Below are 12,567 nucleotides of genomic sequence, written 5' to 3' on the forward strand. Positions count from 1 at the left end.
TATTTTATTTTTATTTATTATTATACACAATTTGCATTGTTTCATAGATTTCTGTAAATATATTTTTTGTTTACTACAAAATATTTTATTGGCCATTTAATTCCTTTAACATTTATGTCTGTTATAAATCATATTATTTGCATCACATTCTTTTCCCTAATACCATATTAGTATCATATAATAAAGTGCGGACTGTGATCTTAGGGCATTACAGAGAGCTTCACATGTATTATCATTATTGTGTTTCAAAGTAACTCTCCATGATATAGTTTCTATCATAATCCTATTTGCATTAATGAATAACTTGCCCCAATTATAACATAAAACCAAAAATCCATATTGCCACTGAGTTCAATTTAGTAATGGAAATATCTAAGACTACTTCTAGTTTGTAAACTTTATGTCTTAAATATTTTGTCACACTATGATGACAAAGTGTAAGAACATTTTTATTGCTCTTTGACAGGTTTTAACAAATTGTTCCTAAAGAATTAATATTCTTTTGGTGTTACCTGCCATGTACAAGTGTAATACTTTCACTCTATTTTCTCCAGCCTTGAGTTTACTTTTAATGTCTTTTATTTAAGTGGGAGGAATCAAGCAGTCTTTTATTTTTATTTTTTACAAGTAAAGTGAAAACATCTCCTACATTCAGGTTTCTAATGAATGTACTTTTGTGAAATTATTCTTCCTGTCTTTTTCTTATTTATCTATTGTGATCATAGTGTTTTTCTTATCCACTTGTATGATCTTTTGTTTTAGAGCTTAAATCATCATTTATCCACAGCCTGCAGTCCTGCTTCTCTGATCTAATATCTTTGAGAATTTCTTCCCTAGCGGTATAATCACCTTGCTTTTGTAGGAGGGAGGTTATCTTAACCACATTGACACACTTCATACATATATTGATCAACTCTGTGTAAGGCTACTTAAGGTACTTGCATTTGAATGTTAGTGGAATCTGGACAGCTTCTGTTATATTTTAATATTCTGAAGGACAAATCAAAAGATCTTGTTAAGACAAAGACCAACAGTATTTGATTGTAAGGTTAAAAGGGCTGAACTATTTTCAACTTGGATAATAATGATCTTCTGCCTGCAGTTAGTTACAGACTTCCAGGTGCTAAAAACTAATGGGAATGCAGATGCACCCTGTGTTGAAATGTAGTTCACAGAAATTAGATTGGTTGCTATTTCCAGCACATTTGGGGTTCTATTTCTAAATTATTGCTAAGGCTTGTAAGCATTTTCAACCTGTATCTTTCTGAGTATTTATTGATTAAGGAAATAACATGTTTTTAATACCATCTAGTGTTAAGGTGTTACTGTGACAGCAACTAAGAGTTTATTTTTAAATAAGTGTTTTTGTGGGCCTACTATTCTACTTCAAATATCCATAGAAAAGGAAATTCAGTTTTTATTTCCTTAATAACATGTGTATAAATGGTATGCTCTGATCATTAAATTCTTAGAAAATATATTTTGTGAAAATATTTTTAATTGTATTGGCCTTTTTGTATTTACATGAATTACTCTGAATATAAGTAGTTAATTGTATTATAAATTGAAATCTGTGATAGGTTAATGTTATATGGAACATGAAAAAATCAATTTTATAATAAGAAGAATTTATTCTATCATTTATATTTATGATATTAGTAAGGTAAGTAGCAACTACTTTTTTTTTGCAAAATATATGGAATAGGGTCCATTATTATCCAAATTTTGTAATGGTCAAATATTGCAAAAAAAAGGTTAGCTATCTTACTTAAAGTAACTTATTTATGCCATCTGAAAGCAAAGTCAAAATAAAAACCAAATCTGCTGCCATCAAGTTGATTCTGCCTCATAGCAACCCCTATGACTTTCCAAGGCTGTAAATCTTTATGGAAATAGATTGCTTCATCTTCCCTCCTTCCTTCCTTCCGCAGAGCAGCAGTGGGTTTTAATAAACTGCCAACCCTCTGGTTAGGTGTCAAATGCCTTAGGCCCTGTAATATCAGAGCTCCTTAAAAGAAGTCAAATAAAGTAGTGAAATATCTAAAACAATCACTTGGGGGGAAAATATATGTAGAAATATTTTATTGTATGTAATTTTATGTTTATTGACTATAATTTATTAAAACTGTAAGTTAGAATTCTAATGTTAGGTAAAGTAATCATAAATTCTCCTGAAGTAAGATTTATGGATTTGGTATTAGAATTGTGTGTGTGTTTGTGTGTGTATATGTGTATGTATGTACTAATTCCTAAGACAGAGCTTATCATAATTTTAAATAAATAGGACTAAAGACATTTTATTAAAAAGTCATTATTATGTTTTGAATATTATAGTACTGAACACATATTAATCTAATCCTATTAGATAATGGCCAATCCTAGAACAGTCATTGCCTTCTAAAGCACAATTGCGTTTACATACTCTACATGCTCTTTCAGATTGAAGTCTGTACTTTATTAAGGAACAGTATCTTTTTTTTCTCACTAAAAAAGCAATTGGATACTCTTGTCAATATTCAATGTTGTTAGCGACCATTGAGTCAGCCCCTGAATCAAGGCAACATCATGAAGAATGGCTTCAGATAGTTGTTATCCACAGGGTTTTTATCAGCTGATTTTCAGAAATAGATCTCCAGGAATTTTTCCTTCAAAATTCAGTAATTATTTATTATTTATTGTATTGAAATAGTGGCTTGGAATTAATGTATTTATGCACACTTTTTATGTGAAAAGTTATCAGTAAATCTAGAAGATGGGGCAATCTACTTCTGTAGTGATACTGCCTCGGAAATCCAAGAAGGGGTCACTATGAGTAGGGTCTGACTCGAGGACACATAAAAACAATAAAAACAACAATACAAATTAAAATAACAAACATTGACAGGATATAAATGTCATTCACTATATTTGTTGTTGTTGTTGTTATATGCCGTCAAGTCGGCCCCGACTCATAGCGACCCCTCCTTGGGTTTCCGAGGCAGTATCACTATGGAAGTAGGATTGCCCAACCTTCCTTCCGAGGAGTGGCTGGTGGGTTTGAACCGCCAGCCGTCTGGTTAGCAGGCAAGTGTCTTAGCCACTATGCTACCAGAGCTCCCACTATATTTAGACTATGAAAAAAATGATCAAGGAATCATCTCTCATTTCAAGAAACTAACAGTCTAAAAAAGTGGAAGAGCAAATTTTCTGTAAAGGGCCAGATGTAAATGTTTTAAGCTTTGCAGGCCATACATGATCTGCTCTGCTCACAAGAAGACAATAAGTAATGAGTATAACAGTGTGCCTACCCATAGGGACTCTACTGGTCAGAGAAGAGCTATTCAATAGGACTGCTGGGCTGGAATCTTTACTGCAGCAGATGGTTAAGTCTTTTCTGCCATGGAGTGACTGGTGCAGACCTTCTGGTAGCAGCCAAGACCTTAATCATTGCACCACCAGGGTTCCTTAACCACATAACAGTCTTTCAATATAACTATACTTATAAAAGTAAGTAATAGCCTGCATTTGACCAACATGTGTGTTTGTCAACCCCTAGTCTACATTCTAAGACACACAGTAGGAAAGTTAAAACATAAAATTTCAAGTAATAGTTCAGGATATTAATAAAATAAATGTAATTATTGAGAAATTGATCAAAATTGACAAAATATTTTATAGATGTTTTACCTACTCATGGAGTATTTTATATTTTGATATACTGTAAATTGACTTTTGATATATTTATAGTGAAAATAATTATTTGGCATTTCATTACATCAAAATGTATTGTAATAAAAAGTCAAACTGAAAATAAATGTCATATAACCATTGTGTTTACTAGGATTCCATTTTCATGTCAGCCAGACCCTCAGATACTTAGTATAACTAAAAATTGAAAATGAGTCTTTCAAGAAAATATATGTATCATTGCCTACACTTAAAAAAATTCATTTGAATTTGATTTGAAAATATGTCTGCCTTTTTTAGCATTTGCAAATTTATTGCATGTTTTATTTTTTATTCACCTTTTTATATAAAACAGATACATTTCAAGTAATTAAAGTTCAAAATGGACAGATATTGGAAAACATGCTAGGTCTGATGGTATATATCATTACTGAACTAATTCCAAAGTTCTCTTGAAATCACTATAAATGCTATTCATTAACTACACTTAAGAGTGAATACACTGAAGCACTAAGTAATTTCCATGTTGTATTCTGCCATCAGTTTACAAGATCTCTATCTATGAAATGAATTTTATTAAGTTACTTTGTATATTCTGGATATTTTAACAGCTATTTAGAATGTCTTCCAAATTCACTTTTAAGTGAATTTAAGGAAAGATATATTTAAAAGGTCTTACTTCTTTATTTGAATGTCTATATTAATTTCATAATTAAAAATGGATTGCCTCAATATATTTTCTACTGAATAAATAATTTAAGTAAAGTAAAAATAACTAGTAAAATAACTAGTAAAAATAACTATTAAAACTCTATATATGCAAAATTTAAAAGAACCTTGAGTGTTGAAGTACCCAGAAAAGTGCATGCATTATTTGCAGTTTGCTTATTTTTTAATATATAGCAATAGCTCTGCGAATGTATATTTGGGAATTCATTCTTAAAATTTCAAAATGCACATTTAATTAGTAACCTTACATAAGTGATTGAAGATATCACATAAGCGTACAATTTTCAATAGGCTATGAGAAATAATACCACTGGCAGAAGAGATCAGTGAATGAGTAAGACATTATCTTCCCTCCTAATTTTGTAGACTACATGAAAAACATGTATTTGAACAGCTATTTAGAATGTCTTCCAAATGTAAACTTTTAAGTGATTTCTGAGGAAAGATATATTTAAAAGTTCTTACTTCTTTATTTGTATGTCTATATTAATTTCAAAATTAAATGAATTGGCTCAATATGTTTTCTACTGAATAAAGAATTTAAATAAAGTAAAAATAATTAGTAAAATTCTATATTTAAATCTATGACATGCTTATTAATTTGGAAGGCATTGTGAAAAAAAAAAACTTTTATTGTATGCATTTAGTGACTTTTGCTTTTCAAAAGCAACGCAGACACCTGACTAAATTCACAGTGTCTTTATGCTGTATGAGGGAGTGGGATCTCTTCCTTATCTTGGGTTCTCTTGTTTGCTTTTCAGTTGCTGCGAATGTGGCTGTGGGAGGGCTTCTTCCCTGTGTGCTGTTGCCCATCCAAGCCTAATATGGTTAGTGTTCCCTCCCGCTTTCACTTCTATGTAATGTGCCACCTCTACTATTACTGTCAGCATTCCTTTTCTTTTTCCATTTGTGTCCATTTTAACAGTTAGTACACTGCTTACGCTTTAACAGTTTGAAGAAAAGAATGAAATTGGTTCCCGAAGCAGAATTACAACACTGATTTCACAGTGGATTATTTCCAATAAAATATTATATATATGGTAAATCATACCCGTGTCAAGCATCTGTATTTCTCTCCAAGCCTCTTGGAGAGGTTCTTATTTAAACCAGGAAGTTGTAAGATTGTAGCATCTGTTCTACATTTAACATGTCACTGTTTTTGTTGTTCCATTAAGTAAAAAAATGTCATACATGGAAGTAGAATTCTACTTCTGTCAAGGAGTAATCACCTTTTATTTATTTATTTGTCTCCAAAACCCATGGAATGTCCATAACATAAATAAAATCTTTTTATTGTCATAATCATTTTGCATACATATGCCATTGAAGAACAAAACCACATGTAATTTTAAATGTTTTACTTAATGCTATTAAATGACTTATTTCAGATATTAGAAACAACATTCCTATTTTGATGCCAGAAGAGATCAGATCAGAGTGTATTTGGGATCAGAGTCCCAGTGAGATAGACTTAATTATTTACAAGTCAAATACTAAACATATATCAGACTTATAGCTGTGAAACTATAGACTGAAACATAATACCATTGAAACCCATTCACATATTTAGATGGACTCATAAGTAATAGTTACATATCTTATTAAAAAAATGAAATACTCTATATAACTTCCTTCTAATTTAAAATATTTAAATCCTTGCACTATTATATTTTATTATTTCTAGTCAAAATTTGCCAAGAAAAAAATATTCTGAAATATAGTTTAGATAATTATAGGATTTTCTGAAAGCTTTTTAAGATTTTACTTGTATTCTCTTGCTATGTTATTTTTATGTTGATCCAAAAAATTGGATGTATGGGTGAGCTTATATGTGTGAGTGTGTGATAAGTGGTGAAATGGATATAAAAATATTTTCTAAGAAGAGAAGAAAGTAAACAAACACAAATTGATATAATTCAGAGATTTTTTTTCCCCCTTAATCTCTTGATATTTGTATATTTGGGAAAATGTTTTAAATTCATTTGAAAGTACAGATTTGTTTCAAATTATTTAACTTATTCAATTTTTTTTTTTTGTATGATCATGGGCCTTCAGTGAAAAACTAAATGATTCCTGAGATCTGGCAATGGGTAAAGTATAACTTTACCCAATGTCTTTGCATTTTGATTCTTTACTGTACTCTAAAAACCTAAAGAATTGTTATTGAATTACTCCTTTTACTTTAGTCTCAAGTTGTCATAAGAGATAAATTATCATTAAAGGTAAATAAGGAGAATTTATGTATTTGAGAAAAAAAGGAGATTGACACTTATGCCTACATTGGATTTAATCCTAACGATATCTCAATTGGAGTTTAAAAGTTTATGAGCCTATGACTTAGAAAGCTTTGGTAAAAACAAACTTTGGCTGCATTGAAAATGCTTGATTTAAAAAAAAAAAGGTATTGTTTTTTCCTATTGTGTTGATGGCTTCAGTGTGTTTATAAAATAAACCGTTAAAAGAAAAGAGGGAAACTGAAAAGGCAGAAATTTTCCTTCATGAGGAAACCTATGCTAACAAAACCTTGCAAAAATTGTTTTTCAAACCTTTCTTCAAATAATGTTAGGAATTGTGGCAATGAGTTGTTAGTACATGTATGCATACATATTTTTGTTTGTTTGTGTGCTAAGTAACAATAATAATAATGATTTAGCCAAGAATGTGCTTAAATACCCAGTAAAATTTTTACCAAGCTTCATGGAGAGATTTATGGAAGAGCCAGAATTTTTGTTTTCTTATTAAAACAAAACAAAATAAAAAACTTTAAATTGTTCTTATGTAAATTGGACAGTAAGAAAGTTTTTCAAAAATATTACTGGGAAGAATGAAAGCTTAAAAGTACTTCATTACAAAAGCTTCTATTTGATAATTCCAAGCCACCAAGCATTTCTGATATGGACCAAATTTGTTCAGAATAAAGCATTGGGGAGAAAACCACCTTAGAAAGTGGATACGAAAAACCGAGAAGAATCTTTTCCTAGTAGAGTGAGAAAAATACTAAGAAAACTGAATTATCTTACTTATTTTTCAGTAATTTCTCAATTGTTATCTGCATTTTTTTAAAAAACACTCAATCAGATCATTTGTGAACAGACATTTGCAATTATAAAGCAGAGGTTTTCAGCCATTTTAAAGTCGTAAAATCTTATCAGTTTCATTTCATGAAAGTGCCTTCATAAATAAATGTGAGGTTGATTTTGACCTGAATATAATACATACATACACAATAAACTTACTCATACTAAACACACATCTTTAGGAGTTTCTTTAGGTGGTTTGCAGAGGGTGATTGATTTCTTGGTTCTCTGATTCAACTATTGTAATCTTTCTGCCAGGCTCTAAGGTTCTGAATTTTAACTCTGTTAGCTGTACCAACAAGAAACCATGCTCATTTCAAATATATGGTGTGCAATTCACAAAGTGAAATTGGTAATTGCACGTTTCCAACTTTGAGCTCAAATTATTTTTCATCACTCTAGTCTCCTGTTTTGTTATGACATTCACACTTTTAAATATAATATGTAGGTGCCAACTATTCATCCTCCTTTCACTAAAATCTACCCATAACAAAAGTTAGTTCTGAGCATTCCTGAATGGAACCCAGATGCCTAGATATTAAACACCCTATCCCAAAACTGCTCACATTTTTATCAGTTGTCTTTGCACAAATGTATATATATTAAAAATGGCCAAGGTCGAAGTCATTATCTTTAACATAAAAAACTGGATATCAATTATGTAACTTCTAAAATTTAAAAATGTGTCCCTGAATGTTCATTTGTCATTATGCTAATAGAAACAAATATATATTTATAAGTATACAACCAGTATATATTAATTATGTAACTTCTAAAATTTAAAAATGTGTCCCTGAATTTTCATTTGTCATTATGCTAATAGAAACAAATATATATTTATAAGTATACAACCAGTATATATTATAAGCTCTACCAAAATACCTCATTGTTTCAAATTAATCTCTTCTTAAATTTTAAAAATTCAAACATGTTTCAAAATATGTCTTCATTCATTAGTGTTCATTATTTTCAGAGTTTTCATGTCAGTTATCACTTTTTTAGAGGAATTCAAGTGTCAAGGAAAAAGATCAGCTTTCTAAACATAGACATGATCCATCATTTTATTTTGGATATTTACCTATTTTGCAATCTATAGCAGATCAGCTAGATTTTTAAAGAAACATTTTTTTTGTTTGTTTATTTGTTTTGTATTTTACTCAGAGATGTAAGAAATGAACTATAGCTTTTCTCATGTTGTTGTTAAGTGCCGTCGAGTCGTTTCCGACTCATAGCGACCCCATGCACAGCTTTTCTCATAATATAGAGATAATAACAGAACAAAACATTTTTCTGGTCAAAAGGATCATGAATTGATTCAAAACATTGTTAACTTTTATCTTAAATTTTTGATAAACTTTTTATTTGCTATATTAACTGAAGTTTTCTTGTAATTGATGTAAGAAAATTTTCATTTTCATGTATACTTTAAAAAACCTATTTCATTCATCCCCACAGATTTTTGCTTAGAAAATATGTGGAAGTAAATGTCACTTTATAAAGTCACAGAAACTTGCAGTCATAAAGAATAAAAACTCTCCTTTGTAATAATTCTAGACAAATTTAAAATGCTTTCTGAAAAGTAGATGTGAGAATTGCCTGAAATATTTATAGAATATGAAATTCTAATTGAATGCTTGCTATGTATAATATGAAACATGAACTGCTCCAAAAAATTATCTTTGTTGTTGTTGTTAAGTGCTTTCAAGCCAGTTCCAAATTATAGTACCCCTGTGTACAAGAGAATGAAACAATGCCCCGTCCTTCACCTCCTGATAGTCTTTGCTATGTTTCAGCCCATCATTTCAGCTGCTGTGTCAATCAATCTCATTGAGGGACTTCCCCTTTTTTTGCTGACCCTCTACTTTACCAAGCATGATATTCCTCTCCATGGACTGGTCCCTTCTGACAACACAACCAAAGTATGTGAGACAAATTTTGGCCAATCTCACTTATAAGGATCATGCTGGCTGTACTTCTTCCAAGACAGATTTGTTCACTCTTATGGCAGTCCATGGTACTTTCAGTATTCTTCACCAATACCACAATCAAATGTGTCATTTCTTCTGCCTATCTTATTCACTTTCCAGCTTTCACATACATATGAGAATATTGAAAATATTATGGCTTGTGTCAGGTTCACCTTTGCTTTCAAAGTGACATCGTTGTTCTTTTTTCTTTCTTTTTTTTTTTTTAAGATGTCATTTGAAGCATATTTGTCAAGGGAAATATGCCATTTGATTTCTTGACCACCGCATCCCTGTGTGTTGACTGTGGAACCAAGTAAAATAAAACTATTTACAATTGTTGCGCCATTTATCATGATGGTGCCTGTTGGTCCAGTTGATTTTTTGTTTTCTTTATGTTGAGATGTAATCCACACTGAAGGCTCTAGTCTTTGGTCTTCATCAATAAGTACTTCAAGTTTTCTTCACTTTCAGCAAGCAAATTGTGTCATCTGCATATTACAGCTTGTTAATGAGTCTTCCTCCTAACCCGATGCCATATTTTTCTTCATATAGTCCAGATTCTTTGACAATTTGCTCAGCATACAGACTGAATAAGCATGGTCTAAAGACACAACCCTGACACACATGCTTTCTGATTTTAAACCATCCAGTATCTCCTTGTTTTGTTCAAGTGACAACATCTTGGTCCACGTACATGTTCCTCATGAGCACAACTAAGTGTTCTGGAATTTGTGTTCTTCACAATGTTATCAATAATTTTCTATGATCCACACAAATACCTTTGCATAATCAATAAAACACAGGTAAGCATCTTTTTAGTATGCTTTGCTTTCAACCAACATCCATCTGACATCAGCAGTGGCATCCCTCGTTCCACATCCTCTTCTGAATCTGGCTTGACTTTCTGATAGTTCCTTGTCAATATACTGCTACAATCATTTTTTAATTATCTTCAGTAAAATTTTACTTTTTGTGATATTAATGGTACTGTTTAATAATTTCCAATGTTTGTTGGATCATCTGTTGGATAGCATTCCATTTCTTTGGATGGAATGGGCACAGATATGGATCTTGTCCAGCTAGTTGGCCAGGTAATTGTCCTCCAAATTACTTGGCATAAGTAAGTCTCTCCAGGGCTGCATCCATTTGTTGAACCATCTCAGTGAGTATTTCATCATTCCTGGAGACTTGTTTTTTGGCTAATTCTTAATTACAGCTTGGACTTCTTCCTTTGGTGCCATTGATTTATGATCATGTTAGCTCCTGAAATTGTTAAACACTGACTAATTCTTTGTACAGTGACTCTGTGTATTCCTTCCATCTTCTTTCCAGGCTTCCTGCATTGTTCAATATTTTGCCTAAAGAATCCTTCAATATTGTAACATAAGTCTTAAATATTTTCCTCAGTTCTTTTGGCTTGAGAAAAGCTAGGTATTTTCTTTCCTTTTGATTTTCTACCTCCAGATCGTTGTACATTTCATTATAGTACTTTGTCTTTTTGAGATGCTTTTTGAAATCTTCTGTTCAGCTCTTTCATTTCATCATTTCTTCCTTTTGCATTAGTGACTCTCTGCTCAAAAACAAGTATCAGAGTCTCTTCTGACAACGATTTTGGTCTTTTTTCCCTTTCTATCTTTTTAATGTCCTTTTGCTTTCTTCATGTATGATGTCCTTGATGTCATCTCACAACTTGTCTGGTCTTCAGTGTATCAAATATATTGTTCAAATGGTCTCTAAATTCTGGTGGAAAATAATCAAAATTGAATTTTGGTTTTCATGGACTTGTTTTAATTTTCTTCAGCTTCAACTTGAACTGCATATGAGCAATTGAGGGTCTGTTCCACAGTCAGTCCTTGCCCTTGTTCTTGTTCTGAGTGATGATTAATACCTATATCTCTTTAATAGTTTTAACACCTATGAATTTCCAGATCATACTAAGTATTAAGTCAACCTATGCATAGTGGCTAAGGCACTTGACTGCTAACCAGAAGGCTGGCGGTTCAAACCCACCAGCCACTCCTCGGAAGGAAGATGGGGCAATCTACTTCCCTAGTGATACTGCCTCGGAAACCCAAGGAGGGGTCGCTATGAGTTGGGGCCGACTCGACGGCACATAACAACAACAATAACAACAATGCTAATTGAGAAAATCAATGGCAACATACATGAAAATGTTCACAAATAAATATGAAATTCTCTAATTTGTTGAACACAAGGAGATTTCATCTTTATATGCCATACTTTATGAAAATGTTATACCAGAATTGTAAATCACTTAATATTTAACTCAATCTGTGACTTTTCTATAATTAATCTTTGAAATTTTTGTGTATTTGAGATTGTTCAGGTCTTCCTATTATAGCTAATTTTAAAAGAACTTTCAATTTCACAAATTTATATGTACTACTTATTTTTAAATGTGTTATCCTGAATATCTTATTTTCATCTTTAATAATATGGAAATACAAAGTGATATGAAAGGGAAAAAAATTAAGAAATACTTTATCTTCTTTCACAGACATTAATCATGTGATAGTATCCTTGACAGAAAGTGAGATGGCAACCTAAATAAAATATACCTTTATTTTGTAGGATATATTCATTGCCTATTCCAAATCCAATGAAAGTGTTGTTTATGAACTTAAGAGTGTATTTTCTTTGAAAAATACATTTCACAATTTTCAGCAAATCATAATACATCAGTTGTATGTTTTTTCTCTTAAATCTATCTGTCAGAAACTCAAAATCCTAATATCCTATTATTATTATCTTATTATTATTACATAAGTGAGGAAAACCTGCATGAGAATCTCCAGAGTCTTGCTAATAAGAAAATCTAAAAACCCAAAATCCCGTTTCACTGATTTTTCACTTACATTCTTATTGAAGAATGCTATTCCACAAAACAAAACTCAATATATTCTCAAATATTTGTTGGCTATATCAATAACATAATGTATTCAACAACTCTTAACTTAAAGTCACACTTCTTTTCATGAGGTTGTTAGCTGACCTTTTTATTTAAACTACTGTTTTGAGGTGTACAGACTCTAGACATTAATAAAACTAAAGATTTTCTCAAAATCTGTAATCTGTAATGGATGATTTCCTAGATTCCTGATATATAG

At 31.2% G+C, this 12,567-nt stretch overlaps 1 protein-coding gene across 1 annotated transcript in view; it reads left to right on the top strand.

Annotated features, from left to right (window-relative positions):
* Positions 1–12,567, top strand: part of EPHA5 (EPH receptor A5) — a 617,348-nt gene that overhangs the window by 522,915 nt on the left and 81,866 nt on the right. Inside the window, exon 9 of the mRNA XM_007953798.2 lies at positions 5,157–5,222. Within this exon, the coding sequence (XP_007951989.1) occupies positions 5,157–5,222 (66 nt within the window). The remainder of the gene's footprint in view (positions 1–5,156; positions 5,223–12,567) is intronic.

Source organism: Orycteropus afer, unplaced genomic scaffold (assembly GCF_000298275.1).
Source record: "Orycteropus afer afer isolate SDZICR_OR568_19922 unplaced genomic scaffold, OryAfe1.0 scaffold00414, whole genome shotgun sequence".
Lineage (NCBI taxonomy): Eukaryota > Metazoa > Chordata > Mammalia > Tubulidentata > Orycteropodidae > Orycteropus > Orycteropus afer.